The sequence below is a fragment of the Varanus komodoensis genome, unplaced genomic scaffold (assembly GCF_004798865.1).
Source record: "Varanus komodoensis strain SLA01 unplaced genomic scaffold, ASM479886v1 scaffold1, whole genome shotgun sequence".
In the NCBI taxonomy this organism is placed as follows: Eukaryota; Metazoa; Chordata; class Lepidosauria; order Squamata; family Varanidae; genus Varanus; species Varanus komodoensis.
In genome coordinates, this window is record NW_025335268.1 from 116,054,765 (window position 1) to 116,078,515 (window position 23,751).

Below are 23,751 nucleotides of genomic sequence, written 5' to 3' on the forward strand. Positions count from 1 at the left end.
TTCAGAGAACCCTGATGGGAGGTCGCCTGGCATCTTCCTTTCTTCTCCTTCATGGAGCAACCACCTCCTTCCAGCTCCTTGGAAGGAAAAATGGCTGCAGACGGAGGCAGAATGTGAAGCCTCAGAGTGTAAGCCATCCCCACAAGGAAGAATGTTCCCATGCCTGCCCAAATGTCAGACTATCTGTAGCTCTGAGGTTTCTTTGGCTTTGTACTCTTCCCACTTCCTTGGACTCCCCAGCAGGGAGCCAACCTCATAGCAGCTCACAGGTTGAAACGCATCATCGAGTGCATTTGTGCTTTTATTGTTGCCAGAAAGATGAATACAGATCGTTTCCCCTGATGCTCCTATGCCCCCAGCAGCCTATGCTAAATGCATTCACAACCTCCATACTCTCACAGATGTATCTCATAAGATATATCTCATAAGTGAGTGTTTTGAAGAGCCCTGGATGTTTCTTCCAAAGCTGTTTGACTAGCAAGCCATGAAGCGTGCTGGCCAAGATGTGCTTGGGAGCTGAACTCCAAAACACTGGGGAAGCAAGGCTGATATTCATGTGAGGTCTCCAATTTAACCCATTTCCATGACCAGTGCAGCTGTCCCTTCACAAGCTGGAAGGTGGAGAGGACCAGGTTTTCCCATCAGCAGTGCAAGCAACACACCAGTGCGGAACATTCTGGGTTCGGGAGTCCTGTTGGGTGTGGGCTCTGGGAGGAGCACCTGCCCTGTAAGATATAGAAAAACATCCAAGGCTACCTCAGAGCTCACTAGTTCCCCAAAGAAATGTGGCTGCAATTATTTTCAGTTCCAGAACCATTGAAGTAGTGGAGAGGAAATGACTGCTTGAATGGATCTCCCTTTTGGAAGGATGCCATTTGCTTCTGAGGAACAGGACTCACAAGGCTGCTTCCAAGGACTGCCCTTGCCCATGAGTCCTGTGGATTTCACCTTGAAAGCATTGTTCGCTTTAATCAGAACTGCTACGATCAGACAGACATGCTAGGAATGAGCCCTTGCTCAGGAAGAGTATGTGGTTACCTCCAGTCTTACTCCTTTCTGGTGTTTGTATATTAATCTCCCCTGACCTGGTGTCCTCCAATTTTTGGACTGCATTTTCCAACAGCCTTAACCTGCACTACTCGGCCTCTGCTAGCTGGAGATGATGCAAGTTGTAGTTCAACGCATCTGGAGGGCACCGGATTGGGAATGGCTGGTCTCTAGGCCATAGCCCTCTATCCCTTCAGCGTGAGGACCCACACGTGTGTCTGTGTGTGTGAGAGTGATTTGGTTTATTTGTGCCTATTTGGTTTATTTTATTTAGCATGTATTTAGATAATGGCAATGTTGCTGTGATGACCTCGCTTTGGTCAAGCTTTTAATCTAGTAGGCAATGCAACCCACCAGTTGAAATCCAAAGATCTATGATATAATTAGGTACAGCAAGATGGGGTGTTATGGCCAGTCAGGGTGTTGAAATGTGGGGGATTCAAACAGTGTTTTTTTAGGAGAGTTTTATATCCCACTGTGGGCAGTTCAGTATTTCTACTGCATTTTTGTACATTTGAACTCCGCCCATGTGGGATAACTTAAATGTTATTCCAGTCACTCAGAAGCTACTCTCAGAAAGGCAGTTCCCACATTGCTAGGGTGTAGATAAGACTTCACCATGTTCCCTTAAAGTGTTCTTTGAAATCTCTTTTCTCTCTGCAAATGCAAACAGTACGAGCTTTCTCCTGAGCAGGAGTACTGAAATATAATTCATTTACTGATGCTATGAGAAGGAGATGCTCTACAAACAGCAAATAATTGCATACTATTGCCAGAAGAAGAGCACCGTGCAATTCAAGGCAGGTTGCCTCAGGCTGAAGTTTTGCATTCGTACAACTTGAAAAAAAGTCATTCTTGGGGGTTTTCTTGGCTAGAGAAGCTGTTTTGTTTTGTTTTGTTTGCCTTTGCTTGCAGCACATAGCTTGGTTCTCATGCATGAACCATTTGTTTCTATTTCCTGTGTGGATTTGGTTTTTTTTTATTGCTGTGCACCTGTTCCCTTTGGGGCCTTCTGTGGTCTGGAGTGGGCATGCTGATCATTGTGGACAGCTGAGCATATTATCCAACATTTGGGCAGGAAGCTGAATCTGTTGACATTTACTTCTTTTGTTCTTTGGATAGTATCTTTAAAACCTGAATTCATTGATTGCAACTATGCAATTTGCATAACATCTGGTTTGATATATCCAGGGTATATGGAAAGAGGAAGATTCTTGGTCCACAGTTCTATTGTTGTTATAGGGTGAACTGGCACCCTGGCAATGACAAAATGTTATAAATTACAAGGTCACTCCAGCAGGCATCTGGTCCCAAGGTCTTGAGAGTCATCCTCCTTGCTTTTGTCATGCAGTCTGGGGAGATACCAGAAATTATGGCCTCAAGGAGGCCAAAGATAATGTAATGACTGGGTAATGATGGACACCTGGAGTAGATGGTGAGCCCCATGGACTGGGAGATGGGCCATCACCCCATGGGACAGCTGACCAATGGTGGGCAGGGTGGGGGGATAAAGGCCGGGGAGCAGAGAGGCTCTTTGTTCCTCTTTTGGGGTTCCATGTTGTTGCCTGTGTCAAAGAACACTGTGAAGTGTTCTGCGCACTGTGCCTTGCTCAAAGGTTGAGTCTTTGTGTCTACCTAAGGCTAGGGTGAGCCTTGCTATTTTCTTGTCTGAGTGAACCAACAAGGCCTTGAGTTTTGGGGTGCTTGATTGGCTGTAAAATGTATTTTGCTGCTGCCCAACTCCCCGCTCCTTTCCCACACCTTTCCCTGTTTTATTCCTTTTTGCAAGTATGTTTGTAGTACTCTCCACCCCTGTGTTTTATCCTCCTAAATAAACTTGTTTTTTCCCCAGCTTGGGTTGTCATCCAGTATCTGGTCCAGATTGCCTGGGAGTAAGGAGTTGCTGGGTAGATTTTGCCCAGTTGGCTAAGGGAACGGAGAATTCCTGACAGCTTTCTGTTACAGTTGACTGTGTTATTATTAAATGTGTGTTTTCCTCTTTCACCTTTCCCTGAACTGAGATAAACTGCTAAAATTAATCGCACCATAATTTAACACTGAGGATGTGATATTTTGCTGCTCTGGGTCATAAACCAAACTGAAACTGCTCACGACAGAAAGATGATTTAACACAGAAAATAAATGCTTGCAGAGAGAATATCAGACATAGTCCATTCTTGGCCAGTACATTCTTCATGCTGTCATTCATGAAAATTATTTTAAACATTCAGAAGATTATGAAGATTTTTAGACAAGACATTTATTCAGTAATCACAATTCCTCGTTCAATTACATTTTACAGGAAGATCACACAATATTATAGCCCACTTGTATCCCCCTCCCATGTTTTCCCAGTGCTGCATCCATCCTTTTTTCTTACAACAGAAAGTCCAACTTTGCTGGAAAGGATGGAAGAATAATGTGGATTCCTCAGGTGTAGATGCCTGCAGGTGTACTCTTTCATCTCCTCGGTGATGGATTCGACTTGGCAGTAATCTACAGGACATGTAAACTTACCATCACTTAGCATGCAATCTGCAAAACCTTTCCATTGGACACCATTTTATCACTTTCTAAAAACCCATCTTATATGAAGATCTGATACCTAAAATCATGATGCTGGCTCCCAAAACTCTGGGCACACCCTGAGCTGTTCCTCCCACAAGTCCCATAAATGTTAGCCCGCCGACATTTGTGATGACCAGAGATTGACAGGTTTTTGCCTCTGAAACCATGTTTTAACTGGGCAAGCACTTGGGCCTGTCTGAAGAGGTACACAGTCAAGGACCCCAGTACCCTGTTCAACCTCTAGGGGAAAGCTGGGGCTCATCTATTCATTTTCAGGACACTTGGACTGCTGTCCAAGGGGGTAGCACAGTGGAGACAAGCTCTGGCTGTCTCCCCAAGTTTAGACTAGGTAAGATGAGGAAGTCATCTCTACAAACCTGCTTTCCTTAAACTATTCTCTGAAAGCTCTTTTCTTCCTGCTGAATACAAACAGTACAGGTATTCTCCTGGACAGGAGTACTGAAATATAATTCATTTAATTCTGGCATGAAAAGGGAAGAATCTTGAAAAGATCAACATCTTCACATTCTGCAAACACCAAATAATTACATACTATTGCCAGATGAAGGGCACACTGGAGCACATTAGACGTGCAGCACAACATGCACAAATTCAAGCACTCCTCTAGTTACCACACTATGTCAGTTTTCCTCAACTCGGAGCCCTCCAGACATTTTCCATCTCAATTTCTGCTTGCCCCACCCAGCCTGGCCACTGGCCAGAATGTTGGGAGCTGTAGTCCAAGACATCCAGAGAGCACCAGGCTACAGAAGGCCGGTTGCTATGTCAACAGATGATCTTTGCCACATATGCCATTTCCTCCACTTCGAGCTTAGGAGGTGGGCTCAGCTCGTCATGCCTGCCAACAATGCGGGGAGATGCTTGATGTAGTGAGTGTGGTGAGCACATTCGTGGATTTAATTTTAGAACTGATTCTTCCCAATTGCTTAACTGAAAGATCAAGCAGACAAACCTCCTTCACAGTAAATCATAATGCATGAAATGAAAAAGGAAATAGTGCCAGAGAGGTGTCTCTGGTTCCATCCAAATGTGGTGAATCACTCTCTGTAATTCCCTAACAAGAATAGGGAATGCAGTCTCAGCATGAAAGCAATGATTACCTTAATCTATGTGGTCTCCACTGCCATTGAGGTAAACATGCTCTACCGAAACCTCCATGTTTAGCCCTTGCCCACCACTCCTGGAGAAACTGGCAACTATTTCATTATTGCACAAGCCTGAAGGAGGCAGCAGTGGCAGTCAAAGGGCTTCCCATGTAGCTCCCTCAGAGGGGTGGTTCCAACTGACACAAGGCTGATTCCTAGAACTAAGTGTCAAGAAGGGACAGGGCACCCTGTCTGATGTGCACTGTGTTCTGCCCACCAGTCAACGCAGCCACCTACACGGCTGAACAAAAGCAGCCATTTTGGCAAGGAAAGTGAAGGCTGCAACCCAAAATGCAGAGGACTAGTAAACATCTACAAGAACGTCACATCCTCTTGAGACTGAACCCACTGCCAATGGGCATCATACTCCAGGTGCCTCTGGACATTGAATTTGCAGTTATCCGTGTCAGCTTTGTTATTCCGAGAGGCATTTGTGGCCAGACTACCTTTGCTCAAGCATTCTGTGGCTGTGGAGGGAAATTTAGCCTCTGTGCTCTGCTCCAGTCCAAGAACTTGTCTACTCAAAAGCCCATTGGCCATCGGTGGTGACAGCCTGCTAGCTCTGTTTTGCTCAGTGGAACTTTGGCTCTTAACCAAACTAGAGACCCTCTCTAGATATGCTTTGCTCCTGTCCTGCTCTCTATCGTTTTTGGCAGGGAGGCCCCTGTCTACGTCAGTCTTTGATCTTTCCAACTCAACTCTGGCCAGTGGCCTGCCCGCGGTGGATGCCATGATGGGCTCTACAGAAGAACCTTGCCCATATTCATCCATATCATCAGCCAGGGTGTCCAAATAGCTGCCCACAGAGATGCTGTCCAACTTGTCATTGGGATCCTGAAGACTGTTCCAGCTGCCCCGCCGGGATGTCTCTAGGCTCTCTGCCAGGCTATACTGGCTGCTGGTAAGGCTGCTGCAATGGCTGGTCAGCATCCCCTTCTCTTCTAGTAGCCACTTCACGGCCTCTATTCCCTCATTCACAGCAACCAGTTGCTGTAGAATTTTGATATCGATTGCTCTTAAATAAGCCTGTAGGTGAAGAGAGAAAATGCAATTTAGGTGTCAGGATCATCATTAGCTACAGGAGAGATTAACCAGAGAAACGTCTGGATGGTGAACCAGGAGTATCTCTATGAGTACACAACACAATGGCCAAATGCTTCTCAACAGGACGCCAAAAACACTCCAGTATTGTAAACAGAAATAATGGTGCTAACAATATTAACGAAGAAAATTGATCCTTGGCATTTGACTGCTTTCTGCAGATTCCAGGACACCGTCATACACTAGGTGTGTGGCCCCATTCCTTCCCAAGACCCCTAGGCCAGGATGGTGTCCTCAGCTAGTCTTCTCCCCCTCCTTCCAACTAATGACTTTATGATGTTAGTCATAGTGCTGACCAGCAAGACTGGCTTTATAATGCAAAAAAGATGGTTGCAGAAGTCAATAACAAAAGATACAAGCAAAATTAGGCTAGTTGCCACCAGGAAAATGCAGTTTAATTATACAAAGTTGATTCCAAACTGAATACTCCTCCCTTCCAAACTACAAAGCACTTACTCCACCTTCCAGGTAGATCATGCTGCTTCTGGGTCAACCACCTGAAACATCAGACATTTCTCCATTGGCCCACTCTCTTAACTATTTGCATGGACCAGTGAGGTTAAGTCCTCATGCCCATCTTGGCTTCCCTGCTGGAATTTCCCACTGAGCTTGAAACTGTCTGGTTTTCAGTTACTCCCACTCTTATCTCTGGGTCAATTGCACTTGGCATTTCAGGTCTAAATTCCAACTCCACTTTCTCCTTCTCCTTTGAAGGCTGTATTGTAGGAGGAGAAGGCCCAGTCCCTCAAACTGGATTGTTCATGACCCTCACTCTAGTTCACATGGAGCATCCCCTGGAGGGAAAGACTCAACAACTGGCAAATTGATAATGGCAGAAGTAGCATACATTTTAGTTCAACCTAGAAAGAGGAGGAAACAAGCAGGAGTTAGATTATGGAAAGAGGAAATCATGGCTATCATGAATGTAAGTGAGAAACTATTGTCATTAGTAACTTGTCTTGCTCTCTATCTTGAGCTGAACCAGAGTCCATGTTCCCCATCCTCTGAAATAATTGACCCAGAAAGCCATATTGGCAATTTGTCTCAAGTCAGCTTCTTAGTCTATCTCTGCCCATTTTGAGGTCAACCTTTCATGTACCTGATGCATGGCCAGTGTTCATGAAAGCTTATGCCAGAATAAATTTGTTAGCCTTTAAGATGGTGCAAGAATCTTTCTTGTTTTTGCTGTAACAAACTAACACTGCTGTCCTTCTTCTAATTTAGTTCTGTATTATCACATGTCCATAAATTTCCCTTGGAAATTGCTTTCTCCTTGGTGGTTCCCCTTCTTGGGACCCAAAGCTTTATATTTATGTAAACTTCCCTACGTTTTCCTTTTGCCCTTCACTCCTACTTGCCCTTTTTCTACAGTCGCCAGTTGAATTACTCCCTGTGTCCTCGCTATGTCATCCTTAAACCCTTCAGCCACTTCATCATGTTCAAGGGAAGAAGATATGCATGTTGCAGTTGCAGGACACATGTAGGGATGACTGGAAGCCAGTATGGAGCCACCAAACTGATTACATGAAACAGATGCTCCTTGTAGGATGAAGCCTGGAATGTATTTTCCATTTGACCAATGCAAGCACAGGCTCCTCTCACCTGTCAAATGTAATCTGTGTACTTCTCACCTTATTCCACTTAAGTTATTACAAAAAGGCAACAGAATCCTACTGCCACTAAACTGTTTGCAAGCAGGGTGGTATAGGAAATGGCCCAGTTTAAGAATTTTGAACAAACATCCACAAAAGCTATACCATTGTGAACTGTTCTATAGGGCTTTTAATAGAATACATTCAGATAATGTTTACATTCCACAGTGCAGCTGCTGGGTGATCTTGGTCCACAGGGTGCAGTGTTTTTCTCTTCCTTGTTGTACTAATGGGGTTAGGAAAAGGTAATGGCAATCTTAGACTGGGGGTCTCTAATTCCCCTAAAACATAGAGATAGACCTCATAAAGACAACCACTCTCTGCCTCCTGAATGAAATTCTAGACAACAAAATTTGCACTGTTGTAATTGCTTGGTTAACTGGAGCTTGATCATTCAACATCTTATCAATGCTATCACCTCTTTTGCTTGGATAGTGGAGTATCCTGCTTCTGTATTTGCATTTCCCAAAATGAGTGGGTCCAGTCTTCGCTAGAATCATGTTCCATCCCACTACACTGGCCTAGACCCCATCCCTTAGTCAAATTTACAGTCCAAGGCATAGAAATAGCATCAGATTCTGTACTGAATAGGTTATATTTCATTTAGTTCTTTGAATAATGTAACTGAAATGAAGGGGGGAAGAATATATGGATGCAGCTATATTCAACTAAATACAGGAATTAGACAAAATGAAATAATGTATCAGTACATTGACAAGATATTTCTGATTTTGACATAGTTCAAGTATGTGTGTTCCTGAACGGTGCAGTTTGCAGTTAAATCTTCTCACAGATATTTCTACATTAGCACCAACTAGCCATGGGAGGCTAACTTTAAATCCTTGCATGAAACATTTTTCTGTAACTGCTTTCCATTTAGATCTTTCTGTGTTCACCATGCCCAGTTTTCCTTCCATACAGTTACATGATGAAGATGGGAGGATGCTGTGTACTGACCAGCTAGAGGCAAGCATCTCCTAACACAGAGCACAATCCAGCATGCTTTGGTTTTAAAAGAACTGCTTGGCTATATGAATTAGTCTCCAGGTTTTATGTATAGAGGATCAGAGCTGACAAGGCATTCACAGTTGTCCAATGTGTTTGCTGTGTACATTGTGTACAGCACAGTGCTACAAGATGCAGTCCCAAAAGGCAGAAGAGAAGTAAGGATTCTGAAAGTCTAGCAAGGCAACTTTGATTTATTAGAGCTGATTCAAAGACTCTGTGTTGAGAAATGATTCCAGCTGGACAAGATGTCATTGACCTAGTTTATGAGCCATGTGAGCACCATGGACAGGGGGGAACTATTCCAACAAGGCACGGGTAATAGTGAAAATAATTAGAAGAAACACCTTTGCCTATGAAGTGCACCAGCAAAGTCAAGGCCATGGAAAGTCAGAACACTGGAAGCCATCACCTAAGGGCATTTTGACTGCTGCAGGCACATCAATGATATACCATCACTTCTCAATCAGACACAGAAAATGTGGACCTGGACCCACATCTGTAAACACCTGTGTTTATCACTGCATGTAATGTTCAAATGTTGTATGTTTACTGCAGAAAACACTACTGAGGAATCAGTGTTTTCTGTAGGAGGTGTCACTTTGAGAATTCCTCCAAGAGGTATGCATAAAATCTACATCTTCCTTCTGTCAATGTGGAGAATAAAGTAAGTAACAAAACTGGTATCACTGATAAACATTATTCCAACATATTCTATGGAAAACAAGTGGCAAACCAGCTCTGCCCTCTGTTGCAAATTACTCTCTCTTTCTCTCTCCCTCTCTCCACACACACACACACACACACATGTGCATGAACACACCCACACATATCTATATAAAATTCCACATTACCAAACTCTGTCCATCACAGAATTAAACCTCATTTTCCAAAAGGAATGTTGGTTGTGATAAATAGTTGGACACTTTGATGGAAACAGTGAATACATTCACACCTGCTCTTTTTTCCCTTTGATGATTCTGTACATTTAGTTTAGGGTTCCACATACCATGACACTACATCACTGCTTGGAGTGTCAGTGAAATATTGGCACACCAGCCAATTTGGGCATCCATTGCAGTTGGGTGACTTGACCTCATAAAGGGGAAGTGTGAATGAACAGATGTGCCCAAGGAAACACTTGTCCAGGAAGCATTCAAAAAACAAAATCAGGAAAAGACCAAAGAACAAATGGTTGGTTTGCAGGACATAGATCCTATTGCACAAAGCTGAAGTTCTATTTTTGAATAAAAGCAAATAAACAGTCAGCAGGTGTTCTTTAAAGAGAGAAGACTGCTTTGTAGGAGTAGTTCCCAATGCACGGAAGGAATGCCTTCTGTCGGAATCAGACAGATAGCTTGCTGCAAGGTTGAGGACTGGCTTCAGAACTATTCTCCTGAGTTTCCACTTCCATTGTTCATTCTATTTTTCAAAGCATGTTAAGAAAATATGATGCAGATAGAATCTACATGTCTGGGCTGTGCTTAGATTGAATTGCTTTGGTTGCAGTGCAGACTTTTAGGGAATCACACTGAAGATCCTGGTGTGTGCAGATTGTGTGTGTGTGTGTGTGTGTGTGTGTGTGTGTTCCAAATCTATAAAATGTGTCCATGGGAGCTAGAAACAGCTATAGTGTTACTCTTAGGCATGCATCTATAATAATACTATTTATACATATTTTTCAGGATTAAGGACAGTGGGCAAAGCAGCAGGAACAAAGTTCAAGAAGCAAAGTCTGCAGAGCTAAAAATGTATTTTCAGCTTTTTAAAAGTCAGTGGTACTCATTTCCTTGTGAAATGGTTAGATATGGCTCAAAAGACTAGAGTTGACATATCTGATTGATATGCATCTATAGCTGTTAAAACTGAAGCCAGTTTTAGCAACCATTTGGATGCAAAGTAGCTGTTTCAGAATGCTGAAAGTACTGGGTTCTTTTGCTTTCTCATATACCAGCCATACAGAGAGTATAATGCTAGCGAAATATGATTTCTAATATATGTGCTGATGTGGATTATTATTGCCATTGTCGTCATTATCTTTATCATTTCATGTTTTTGGACCTCAAGGAGCAAACAATCTAAAACAAAATGCAATGAACTATACAATGAACTATACAGGTTAAAATGATATAACCTGTATATATATCAGAGAGAGAGAGAGAGAGAGAGAGAGAGAGAGAGAGAGAGAGAGAGAGAGAGAGAGAGAGAGAGAGAGAGAGAAGCAGCAGCAGCAGCAGCAGCAGCAAAGATTTCCTGAAAAAAGAGATTTTCACTGCCCACTGAAAGAAACCCCCCAGGTGTACCCTCTTCCAGAAAGAGGAAGGTACCAAAACATGAAAGGCCTTGCTTCTCATGTCCACTCATCTAACTTCAGAAGGCAGAGGGATATGGAATCTGGCCTCAGACCTGAAACTGACTAGAATGCATTGGTAGGAACATACGAGCTGAGACATCTCTTAGGCCTTGAAAGAGGGACTGAACAATATCTTCATCAGTAGTCCACATGTGCTAGAAGAATATGACCAATATATCTATACATCACCCTCTTATGGGTACATCTGCTGCTCAGCATAAGAAAGGTGTTCTCTCTGCAAAGGCTCCCAACTGTTTTCATCCCAACTTAGGGTGCAATCCAGTGCATGTGTAGACAAAAAAAGTCCTACAACTTCCAACATTCCCCATGCTAACTGGGAGTCGCATGACTTTTTTTTTTTTTTAACATGCATAGTATTATTCCCTTAATAACTTTTCGCTAATTCCAAAAGGAATCTGCAAAGGCTGGTGAACACATTGCAGGCTTGTTTTTATATTACTGGGTAGAATATAAAACCACAATAACCTGTGTGCCAAGGCCTCCAAGGGAATTCCTTTGGTCTTGTGCTCTGGCAAACTCCATGCAGACAAATATGGGCTGGGTGGGTTCACACTTCACAATAAACAACCCTGCATGGTTCATGGTTTCTTCACCTCAAATTACTTGGCAGGTGATCAGGGCCTTTCCGATAATTCTCCTCCTTCCTGATACCTCCTCAGTCTTCCAGGTAATAACCCAGAGACAGCACGGGTGAAGCACCTGTTTCTGGCAGCCGAGGTCACAAGCTCACCACAGCTGTCAAACAGTCTCTGTGCAGGATGCAGGGCTTGTGCCCTGAAGTGCAGCAGACAGGATGAGGGAGCTGATCAGGCGCACACCCCTCCTGCTCCGGAGCAGACTGCTGATCCATGCCCAGGCAAAAGGGAAGGGTGCGCTGGGCAGTGCTGTGGAAAGGAGCAGTGACACTCAGCTGATCCCCCCTCGGCTCCCTCCACAAGCCTGCGAGGGAAGCTGCTCACATGCATGAGCAGGAGGAGCGAGAATCAGCCCGGCAGGCAGCAGCACTGCTCAGCTGATTTCCTGCTCATTTCCTTCTCTCACTCCTGCTTGCCAGAGAGGCACGTCCAACCCAGCACTTTTCTTGCAAGTGGCAGCAGCAAAGGCAGAGGCAGTGCCTGCCCCCTTCTTGCTCCTGTTTGCCAGAGAGATCTCCCCAACGCACCTGAGCACCATTCCTCAAGCAGCAGCATTGAAGAAAGAGGCAGTGCATTCCTCTTTCTCACTTCTGCTTGTCAGAGATGAAGCCCTTTTGGTGATTGGGAACAAGAATGGGGGGGTGGCAGGAGAATCAGTCCCCTGGGGGACCCAGGAGCAGCACCTCCCAGCTGATTCTTGCAATACACTCATGAATGCATAACTGAGAGCAGCAGCAGAATCAGCTGAGTGATGCTGCTCCTTTCCTGATCTTTCAGGCACAGGTGGGCAGGACAGAGGTGTCTCTACAGGCACTCAAAGTGGCAGCTACCTGTGGCTCTCTCTGGCTAGCCACTCTGGCCAAGCAGCTCTCTGGTTCTGGCCTGGGTACTATGCTGAGCTGATTGTGGATGGTGGTTTCCAAAGATTAAAGTGCTGTGCTGATACACCTTAGTGGGGTTTGGATGACATGGCAGACCAGCAACAGTAAAAGCCTACAGTGCCATTCCATGTTGTGCCAACCTGCCTCTATCTATCCTTCTATGATCATGCAGAAGGCCAGGGGAACTTCACAAGTACCCAGGTCTGTCTACTTATCTACTGCAAATTAGGGTGCTCAGGGGACTGGTTAGCATGTAAGGAATGTGATAGATCACAATTTCTTTGCTTTCTATCATGCATGCTTCTGATCCAGACTATTTGAATCACCAGCGATACAATACTGTTGCAGGGTAACTGAGAAAAAGATGCTGAGATTTCATTTCTCGCTGTCTCTCAGGGACTCTGCAGTGGCACTGTTTGGGCAGAAGGCACTTGAAAGGCAGTGTTTAATATTAATCAGTGATTAATAGAGATCTTGGAGCACAATTTCTTGTTTAACCTGAGTCTCAACTTTCTGCAGGATTAAGAAGGATCAAGGAGCAACCCCAGAGTGTTCCAAGGGGAGTGCAATCCCATCCAGAACAGACAGTTGACCTACCTCTTGGATCCTGGATCTCCTCACCCCAGGGCCTCCATCCTGTCAGGGTTTGCTCTCATTTTATTGGCCCTCACCCAGCCCCAAATTATATCCAGACATTGACCTAGAACCTTCACAGTCACAGATGACACAAGAATAGACCTGGGCATCATCAGCATAGTTGCCCCAAATGCCCTAAGGGCTACACTCAACAGTAGCATATCAGTCAGGCATGCTGAAACCCTTTCAGCCAAAGGGCTGAATTCTAGCTCAGAGAAGCTTTTTTTTTTTGGGGGGGGGGGGTTGCACATTCCAGAGGCAGCAGGACAGAATGCAAAAACAGGCAGGGCCAAAATACCAAAACCAGACCAACAAGAGGATGCCTATTTTAGCTTAACGCTCTTATGGATAGTGACTAATCCTTAGGAGAGGCAGATGTGGGGTGGGGGGAATGCACCAAAGCCAAACCATCAATGGTCAGAAAAGTAGGGAGGAACAAGGCAAGGGGGCAGGGCTTTCAGGGGAACCCTAGAAGGCAGATTTGGCTCATGGGGCTGAGGTTCCCCACCCCGACCTAGATGCTAAATAGCCCTGGGGATAAAATACACCATGTGCCCCAGCACAAAGCACTGCTGCTGGGTGACAAGAACGAGTCCCTCACTGCCACGCATGCACAAGGCTAGGCCCAAGCATGTGACTCACCATTTGGAAAACAGCCTCCTAAATTAGCCCTGTGCACACTGCTGTGAGCTCACGAACCCCAACTGTTTTCCTTCTACATTGTTCCGCTTCCCTTGTAAATAAAGGTCAGCATTTGAATCAAAGCATATGATGCATGTGGCTGAAGCCAGCCTTCAAACCCTCCAGTCCTTCTATACACTCAGGGTCCTTAAGAGCGTCTTTCTCATGCTGGAGAACAGATGCCTCCGTTAAGCCATGTGCCAACCAATGTGTGGGGGACAAGGCTGCCTATACTATTTTCTGCCTGCAGAAACAATCTAAAGATAAACCAGTTTTCTCACTGCTCTCTGGATTGGCGTGGATTCCTGGGAAATTACCATCTGAATGCCAAGTTTCAGTTGAAAAATAATAAAAGGCTTGGGGGAATTTGAGTGTCAATATCAACAGTGTGGATTGCTGCTTATGGCCCATTGTTTATTACATGTTTTTCACATTCACAGGCCATATGGACAAGGTTGCTCATTTTCTGATTTGAATATCAACTGAAGGAATCACGGATAGAATCCTGGAACTGAAAGTTACCTGGAGGCTTTCTAGATGCAAACCTGGTATGGCAATATTTCTGCTTTTATTCAAAATTCTCAACAGGATAATCCCTACTGAGAAGTGAGTCCCAGGCAAGTGAGTAGAGGAGCGCAGCCTCAGTCATGTCCGGCTTCAAGTGCACAAAGCGAGAAGCAAAGACCAAGCACGAGTACCCTATGAGAGAGACCTACCAGAAAAAAACGTTTTGTAAAACAAATACAAATACATCTGATAAGCAAGTGAACTTCCCCAATGCTGAGTCACCAAGTTACCTAACTTGGGGGTGGTGGGGAGGAAGCAATTCTTCTCAGATTGCCTCAAATGGCAGTGCTTCAGGTGGCAATCCTATACACGGATCCTTACCAAGGATTACGCCCCACTGAAAAAATGAGATTTCCTTCTGAGTAAATATGCACAGGCTTGCTCTGAGGATGAGTCTGCAAACAACATTCAGCATTTATACAGCAGTGTTCAAAGCAATGCATAGACATGAGTTCAGTAACCTTTGCAACAATCCTGCAAGGTAGGCTATTATTAGCCCCAGTTGCAGGTGAGGGGCTGAGGTTGCTTGCCTAAGGCTATCTAATGAGCCATGACAGAGTCACGCTAAACATGACCCATGATCACACACACTTACGGCCAGAATGCTTATTCCAAAGTAAGTTTCACAGCATTCAGTGGGATCTATTCCCAGGTAATTGGGTTCAGGGCTGAAGTCTTAGCTCTTTAGCACCAGTCCACCAGCAAATACTATATCCCTTCCCATCTGATTAATCAATGGAAAGTGGAGAGTGGGGGTTCTGTGGGGAAGGGGAGACATTCCATTTATTGGAATTATACATCTGCTCCATAACCAATCCTCTGGGCAGATTGTTTCCTTCTGCTGCCAGCTAGAACTGAGGTCCAAATCTGCACAATCACATATGGTATGAGTGGAACCATGAAGCAACCAGCATGCTCCAAAGTCATCCTAAGAAAGGTTCAGTTGCAGCAGCAGGTACCCATCCCACAGCTGCCAAGTATAGGAGGATCAGCTTGCAAGAAGCCCTGTAGGGCTGGCTTACCATATTTCAAGAAAGTGCAGCCATGAGCATTAGCATCTAAAGGGTGCAATCCATTGCAAAAGGGTGTGATCCTATGCAAGTCTGGACAGGAAAAAAGGCCTACGGTTCCCAACATATCCCAGGCAACATGCTGGGAGCTACAGGCCTTTTCTTCTGCCCAAACTTGCATAGGATTGTGCTTTAACACTATGACTTCCAAACGCTAAAATTACTTGCACCAAAGCAGCTGTTGGGATAGTAAGGAATCGTTACTCCCAGCAAAAGAGCAGGCGTGCTTCCACACGCGAGGAAGCAGTTTCCCTCACACACGCCAGAAACCCCCACCCCAGATAAAAAAACATGCGAGGGGAGGGGTCTTGGGCAACCGGGGGGCTCGAGTGGTTTGGATCCTGCACTCACCAGTTCCACCTTCAGAGTCTTGATCTTCTCCCCCAGTCCGTGGCTCCACCCCCGGCTCGGGCTGCTCCGGAGCAGATGAGCAACCGGGTCCTCCCGCAGCCAACGTAGCAGCCCGTCTGGGGGTCTCTGCCCTACTTTGCTCTCCAGATCCTTTAGGTCAGGGGGCAGGGAGAGCTCAGCGCCTCTCCCGGGCGGGACCTCCATTCCCCACCCCGGGGTAACCGTGGGGGACGGAAAGAGGAGACAGGATGTCTCTGCCTGGGGTGGGCGACGCCTGGAGGAGAAGGGAGGGGCGCCTCTGCCCCGTCGCCCCAAAGTCAACCCGGACAGGCTCTAGACGCCCCGCCGGCGACGCCTCCTCGCCTGTACAGCTGAAGACGAGGCCTGGAATAGGATCGCCCCACCGCACCCGAAAGAATCGGGGAGGGGAGTCCAGTAGGCAACAGTCCGGAATATCAGCGCGCCGAAGGTCTGGCATGGACGTCAGCGAGCGTCCTGGCTCTGAACTCGCCCCACTCGGTCACCCTGCCGATCCCCCGCCCTTGCTCTTCTCCTGGTCTTGGGTCCATTTGCTGCCCGTTATAAAGCAAACCCCTCGGCTTCCCACCCCCAAAGGAGGTGGCGGAGGGCAAGAGCCGTCCTTGGGTTCTCCTTCCTCCTTCCAGGATCTTCTCGGGGCGGCATCCAGCCCTGGATGGGATGACAGCTCTCCGAGGAGGACGCGCCCGCGTTCCCCCCGCCAAAGTTGCCACCGAAGCGTCCACGCAACAGCGGCGGGAGGGCGAGGAAGCTGGCTGCGTGGCGAGCTTACGCCTGCTCCAGGCAGCCCGCCCAGATCGGGTCGGAGCCCTCCGACAAAGACAGACTCGCAGACTTTCCAGCCACGGGCGAGGCGGCGGCGGCGGCTGCCCCAACCTCTCCCACCTGCCCGGGATAGGAAAGCACAATGCAGAGAAAGCAACCGCTACTAGGCGAGCCCGGCAGCTACCGTAACGCTCCTCGGAGAAGCGCGGCCCCTGTTACCTTATTTCCCGAGCAGAGAGCATTGCAAATTAAGTCAACCCACAAACTGAATCCATGATGGGCAGTTTGGCTGGCCAGTCATCCAAGGATGACTCTGAAAACCAGAGGCGGAGTTAGAGGGTGCTCATTAGGGCTGGAGCCCCGAATCTTGGAGAGACCATCTGCCCCACCACCTATGGGCACTTGCTGAACCTGTTGTCTATGGGAGCTTCACATCCCACTGGCCCCTCTTGAATCTTCTGCCTGCATTTCTGAAATCCCGTGTGTAAAGGTCCTTTGTTACAAATAGGGCCCTCCTCTGGAAACAGGGTTTTTTTAAGACACACAAAAAGACTTAAGAGTGTATGCAAACTGGCAAATGCTAATTTGTGCATCTTTTGGCCTGTGAGCCTGGTTCTGATCTTTTCAGTATCCTGCAATGCCCCTGCTGAAAGCTCAACAAAAAGCTTTGTAGTGTCTGAACAACTAGAGCATTGATTCTGGCAAAAGCTTTCTTGAGCACATTCTCTGCTTCATCAGATACGGAAAAGAAATGGAAGCTTAGTAGTTGATAAGGTGCCACAAACTGATTGGGTCACTGAGTGGGGCAATAAGAAAAATTCAGACTGGGGTGGGGGGTGGAGGAACCACCAGGTACCACTTGGAATGCATTCCCATCCATATGCTCAAGACACACTGCTCTATTTCTCCTTTTCATACCCATCAGGTAAGGCTGTGGAGGTGGTAAACTGGTGCCTGGCTACAAACAATGGACTGGATGAGGACTAACAAACTGAAGCTCAGTCCAGTGCGTGGTTCCCCTGACCAGATGGAGGGTGTTCAAGCTGTTCTCAATGGGGTTTAATCCCCCTTGAAGGAGCAGATTTACAGCTCAGGAGTCTTTCTTAAACCATTTTTGTCCCTTCAGGCTCAGTTGGCCTTCTATCAGCTTTGGCACCATTCTCTGATCAGGGATTGCCTGATTTCAGGAATGTATGATCTGGTGATCTCTAAATTAGATTACTCAATGCACATTATGTGGGGATACCCTTGAAAACTGTCCAGAGGCTGCAGCTTGTGCAAAATGCAGCCAGATTAAATAACTGGGATCAGATAGTCCAAGCATATAACACCAATTCTGGCCTGCAAGCATTGACTTTCTGTAAGCTTCCAAGCCTGGTTCAAAGTGCTGGTTGTAACCTGTTAGGCCCTATTTGCCTTAGTACCTTTTGGAGCACTTCTCCAAATCTAAATCAGGGGAAGGGCCATGCTTCAGTGCCAGAGCACCTGCTGTGCATACAGACGGTCCAAGGTTCAGTCCCCGGCATCTCTGGGTAGGGTTAGGAAAATATCTTCAACCTAGAACCTTGAGGAACTGCTGCCAGTCAGTGTTGACAAAACTGGGTTAGATGAACAAGTGGTCTGACTCAGTACATGGCAGGTTCCTCTTTTCAAAATCTATCTAAACACTGGGCTCAAGATCTGGGGCTTTCCCCCAAGTGCTACTTCCAAGAAAGGCTTGGATGGGAGCAGCAAGGAAGACGTTCCTAGTGACGGCACTTCACTGAGGCCTGCCTGGCACCAGGTTAATGCTCAGCAGCTCTATGCTGAGGCATTTGGTGGCATTGAATGGCTTACAGTAGGCTTATGGCAGGTCTCTTCCCTTTCTTCTTCTCTTTTAAAGGATCTAGCTATATTGAAGTTCTAGCTGTTCAAGTTCTTTTAAATTTTATATCGAAATTTTATGCTGATTTAATTGTATTTAATTGTTTTTAACTGCCTAGAGAGGTTTGGTTATTGGCCTGTATAGAAACAAATACATAAATAAATAGCAGGAACAACCAGATGAACATATAATCCAACAAGCAACAAGAGGCTTTTTCTATATAGTGACAGAAAGTCTTCATTCAAATCACGGTAATCTTGGATTTTGTGAGTGGCCTTGATGAGAATGTTGTGGTTTCTTCATTATCATTTTTCTCATGTGTTCCTTACACCTAAGGCTGTTTGAATTAATCATCCCTTAGCTGTCCTTAACGAACTAACGTACAGATCATTCAAATAAGCAGCTTCTTATAAGCAGCAGTTTGTTCATGCAAGTGAAGGATTCACGGGATTTACTGTTAGGGTAACATAGTTGAGCAGGGTACCTCAACTCTTAAAGATGTCACAAAAATTAATGGAGGGGTGTTCCTTCTCCATTCCCGCTGCCTCCATTGTTGCATCTCAGTGCTAGGAAAAGCTGTACTTACGGGATTCCTGCCTATTGTGCCTTTGTTGTACCTAAGATATTGGGGTCTTACTAGGAATAAAAGCAGCATTCATTCGACTTATGTTCAGATGTGATGGAGGTTCAGAATATTTGTTATGTGAACACACCTCTTAGCACTGCTAAAGCTCTACTTCCCCTTTTTCTAAATGAACCGTAATCTTACCAGGGGCTTCTCTCCTAGTTAGGGGATACTGTTATGCCACCAAGGGTTTTCCTTCCTTCTGGAAAATATTTCCACAGAGCTCTCTCAAACCTTAGCTGCACTCCCTCTTCCAGGAAAAGGCAGCTCCACTTTATTCCAATTGAATAGTCACCACTGGTTTCTTCTGGAATATGAGCAATATTCAGGAAGGACTGCCCTTTGCTAAGAATGAGCCAGGTCTCAGTTTGAGACAACAGTCGCAGAGCAGAAGCATAACCCCACTGCATCCATTCCATGCTTTTGTGAGGTTTTATCCATTCTCAGTTCTTACTCCAGAGGCAGATTTTGCTGTCTTGAGTTATATTGTGGGAGAGTGGCAGAAGGTATCTCTCGTATATTCATTTCTAACATGCCAGGCAAATACATGAATAAATGTGCACCCAACTGCTCAGCTCTCTCTGTAGCATGGGACAATCCACTGAACTCAGAAGAAAGCAGTGGCAAGGGCAGCTGATGAGGAAGGTAGCAAAGCTACACATCTCAGTACTCCTGGGAAAGAAGGCTTCAAAATGAGGGACTTTCGGGGCATAATGGCTCTGCAGATGATGTGGAGAGAGCTGTTTGACAGATCTATGAAGTGTGGCAGCACTTCTCAGACCAGCTAAACAGGCTGAACCAGTGTGGTATGGTGATTGCAGGCTCAGACTGGAGAGATCCTAGTTCAAGTCCCTACCTAGCCATGAAGCTCACTGAGTGATTTGGGCCGGTGGTTCAGTCTCAGTCTAATCCCAGCCTATTCCATAGGACTGCTCTGATGATAAAAGGGAGAGGAGGAGTAGCATCAGGTAGGCCCCTTGGAAGAAAAGCTGGGGTATAAATGTAACTAATAAAACTAATAAATATTGTATGCTTGGATTTTGTATATGAGAAGTTAGGGCTAGTAATGCTATTGACATTTATTACCTGGTTTATGATATGAACTAGGTCAGCTCAAAATGCTCACTGCCGTATAAACTTAATGCCATCTCCCTGCCATAGTTCTTCTTCAGCTCAGCAAGATCCAGGCTTACGCTGACAGCAAAGAGCTGTGAAATAACATAAACCGCAAAGCCAGCAACCAGAATAAGCTCACAAATTACTCAAGATGAAATCCTAGTTGATTGCTGGTGAACTATGTGACCAGGCACATGCCAAATCATCCTTTTGATTGGTGAACGTCTTATCTGTTTGAACCCATTCATTTGATTGTTTACTTGCCTTTTTATTTATTTTTATTTAAATGTGGATACTGTCCCCTGTCCAGATCTAAAACCTACTTGTGTTCCTGGTAAGTTTCATGATACAAGACCCTGACCCTTCTTGAACAAAGGAGAGCTGCAAGGATGGAGCTCACTGGGTCCCATAAGCCCCTCAGAAGTACTCTCCAAAGTATGGTTTCTATGGAGAAGGAGGCTAGCAGAGAGATCTTCCTCTCTGGACAAGGTAGATGTACCCCTTCTCAGACTCAAATAACTATCCATGAATAACCAACAGCCTCAAAGGGCCTTCCTGCACCCACCTTGTCCATGGGGCACAAGGAAGAGGCATTTAATCCCTGCCAGAGCTTGTATCCATGCGTGACAATGCAGCCCCTTTTAACTACCAAGCAGATTCCCTTTGGGAAAGGGGTTATTTACCCACTTGTCTAGTTCACTATTGCCTAGTGAGGCTAGGATCCAATGTCACCTTGAATTTTGTTTTATATGGAGCTCTCCAGAGTTCTGACCCAGCTATGCCACCTGCATCAAACCACACTTTCCCTAAAGAACATTCAGAAGCAGAAGAGGCGCACATCTGACTTTGAGGTGGGCATATGGGAGTTAAAGTTTCAAGCTTTTCTTCACCATGACTGGTGCTGTGAAGTAGTGAATATAAATTAAACCAACTACAATTCCACGGGGAAATATGATTATGTGGATCTGCATAATACCATTAGCACAGAGATCCCAGTGTTTGTTTATTTTACTCTTTATTAACACTTATATACACATTTTTGTTTTTGCTGGAAAGCCATCAAGGCAGTGGCTTGAAATTCAAGCAGCCTTTGTTTCTGGCAGGACTCTGGTGCCTTTTGGGAGAATTTCAACATGTGCAGCTTTCTCCTTGCATGGTTGGTTGGTCGGTCGGTTGGTTGGTTGGTTATTTATTTATTTATTTATTACATCATATCCTGCCTTTTTCCTACAAAGGGCTCAAGGCAGCTTACATCTCCTCCTCCATCTTATCCCCACAACAACAGCCCTGTGAGGTAGGTTGGGCTGAGAGTCTGTGACTGGCCCAAAGTCACCCAGTTGGCTCCATGGCTGAGCGGGGACTAGAACCCAGATCGTCTGAGTCCCAGTCCCATGCTCTTAACCACTACACCACATTGACTCTCGTAATGCAGCAGCAGGAAAACTGCACTTCTCCCAGCAGAGAAACTACACCTCTTACAGCTGCAAAAGGAAAAGAAGCCTCATCAGAAACACACCTAGCAACCCTAACTAGATGTGGAGTTTCAGGAAGGTGTGGGTCTCAGTTCCATAAACCATGATGGCAGTATCTAGACTGTGTGGGTAGTAGATTAGCCACAAGAACAACACTCTTCCTTGTGCCCATCTGAACCTGTATGCTTTAGCCTTAGATCATGCCTCCCCTTCCGCATTTATTTGCTTCTTTTTCCATTTCCTCTTATAGCAGAATGCTGCATGCCCAAAGAATGCATTTCCTGCCTCACAACATAACCCTGACATCTGGGATTGAGGAACAGAGCGTCTTGGTCACAGATGTGGCTTCCAGGCAGGGTCAAGCTCCATGTCTGTCATTAGAAATCAACCATTCTGACAGCCAAAACCTGCCATTGAACTCGGGGAGTTGTATTCAGCAGAGAGGAATGAATTCATACAAAAAGGAAGGGGGAAAATCCAGACTGGTGCAGAACAATATGGTCGGTGGAGTGAGATTTAATCAGGGGATTAAATGAGCAGAATACAAGTATATCCATGAAGGGCACAATTCCGTACATTTTTAGACAAAAAACGGGGTTTGGAGTTCCAAGCCTAGGGCTTTTTCTGTCTAAACATGCACAGCATTGTGCCCTGCATATATGAATTCTAAAAACAGTACCCTCTGTTTTTCCCTAAGCCAGCTCCATGGCATAGTATGCTTGCTGAGTGGGGATGATGGGAGTTGTAGTCCAACATGACTGGAAGATGCCAGGTTGGAAGCACTTACGGGATGACTCTGTCGGAACTCACATGCTTCAGACCATGTGTGCATGATGAGCACCATCAGTGGAGGCCTGCTGCCCCCGTTGGGTGTGGTATAAAGCAGTTGCTGGAGGTATGGAGTGACCAGGAGTGTTGACTTCAACACCACTTCCCTCCCACCTCCTGCAGTCTGACCCCTGAGATGATATATCTCCCAACTGGATTTATATACCGGAAGGACATCCCACCGTCTGGCAACAGACTTAGGATAGATGAATATAAACAAGCTGAAACTTTAGAACTTTAGGAAAAGAGATATGCTGATCAAAACAGAAGTGTAAAAGCCAGTCTACAGAAGGTGGCCCCATGCTTATGGAACTCCCTCCGGTATATATAGCCCCTTTGCTCCCTGGTACATATAGCGCCTTTGCTGGCACTCTTGCTCCAAACTACATTTAATGTGTATTTACTGTTTTGCAATGAGCTACTTTTATTTTTACTGTTGATTTATTGATACGTCTCTCTCTCTCTCTCTCTTTCTCCCCGCCCCACTTCAGCTGACAGTTTTAAGTGGCTGCTGTTATAATAATGTTTAGTTGTTTTAGCACGCAGTCCTAAAACCCCTGCCTCAGATGTTTAGGAACAGCAGATGTTCCTAAACTTGAAGGCTTATGATCGTCCAATGCAAGGCATAATGTGTGGCTTATAATATATTCAGTATTTCAGCAGTCTCTGACCCCGCCATGCTTTTGTCCTGCATCAGAGCTCCAGTTTGTCTCCCTTGCATCCTTGCAGCCAGCATGGAAAGAACCACAGCAGCTGCTCTCTGAGGTTAGATAGCGGGGGAGTTTCAAGGGGGAGAGACTGAGGTGACCAGGATACAAGCCATTCAGAAGCCTCCTTCCCTCTCCCTCTGAGACATCCCAGCTAGACCACTGGCTGTCTAGCAAAATGGAGACTGAGGAAAGCAGGGAAGTGTGCCTACAGTTCCCATGATCTCTTACCTTTAGTTATACTGGCTAGGACTGATGGGAGCTGTAGGCCAAAACAAATAATGATAATGATGATAATCTGAAGGGCCTCAGCATTAGAAAAGCCCTGCTCTGTCTCACCCAAGGAGGAGCATGAGCCTCAGATTTATCCATAGGATTGTGCCCTAAATCCCTGTAACTATAAAGTCCTCAGGGGCCACTTTTGCTGCCTCTCTGTTCATCTCCACATTGCACAAATAAAATGCAAAAGCACACAAATCTCCACAAGTGTCACAGTTTTTTCAAGAATAGCATTAATATAAACATTAACATCTACCCAGAAGGAAGTTCCTCTGGGACATGCCTCCATCATAGGCTTTGCTGAGACATTGATCGCATTACA

The 23,751-nt window shown here is 45.6% G+C and overlaps 1 protein-coding gene across 1 annotated transcript; it reads right to left on the reverse strand.

Moving 5' to 3' along the window:
• Positions 1–5,093: 5,093 nt before the first annotated feature.
• Positions 5,094–15,938, reverse strand: LURAP1 (leucine rich adaptor protein 1). The gene is made up of 2 exons (XM_044431647.1): positions 15,735–15,938; positions 5,094–5,807 (listed from the first exon to the last, which is right to left on the reverse strand). The coding sequence occupies exons 1-2, from the start codon at positions 15,936–15,938 to the stop codon at positions 5,094–5,096; spliced, it is 918 nt and encodes a 305-aa protein (XP_044287582.1).
• Between the last annotated feature and the right edge of the window lie 7,813 nt (positions 15,939–23,751).

Bases quoted from the DNA above. Each gene is read 5' to 3' on its own strand.
- LURAP1 (XM_044431647.1), bottom strand. From the start codon at position 15,938: ATGGAGGTCCCGCCCGGGAGAGGCGCTGAGCTCTCCCTGCCCCCTGAC. The intron at 5,808-15,734 runs GTGAGTGCAGGA...CTTCACCTACAG, and splicing joins AGACTCTGAAGGTGGAACTG to GCTTATTTAAGAGCAATCGA.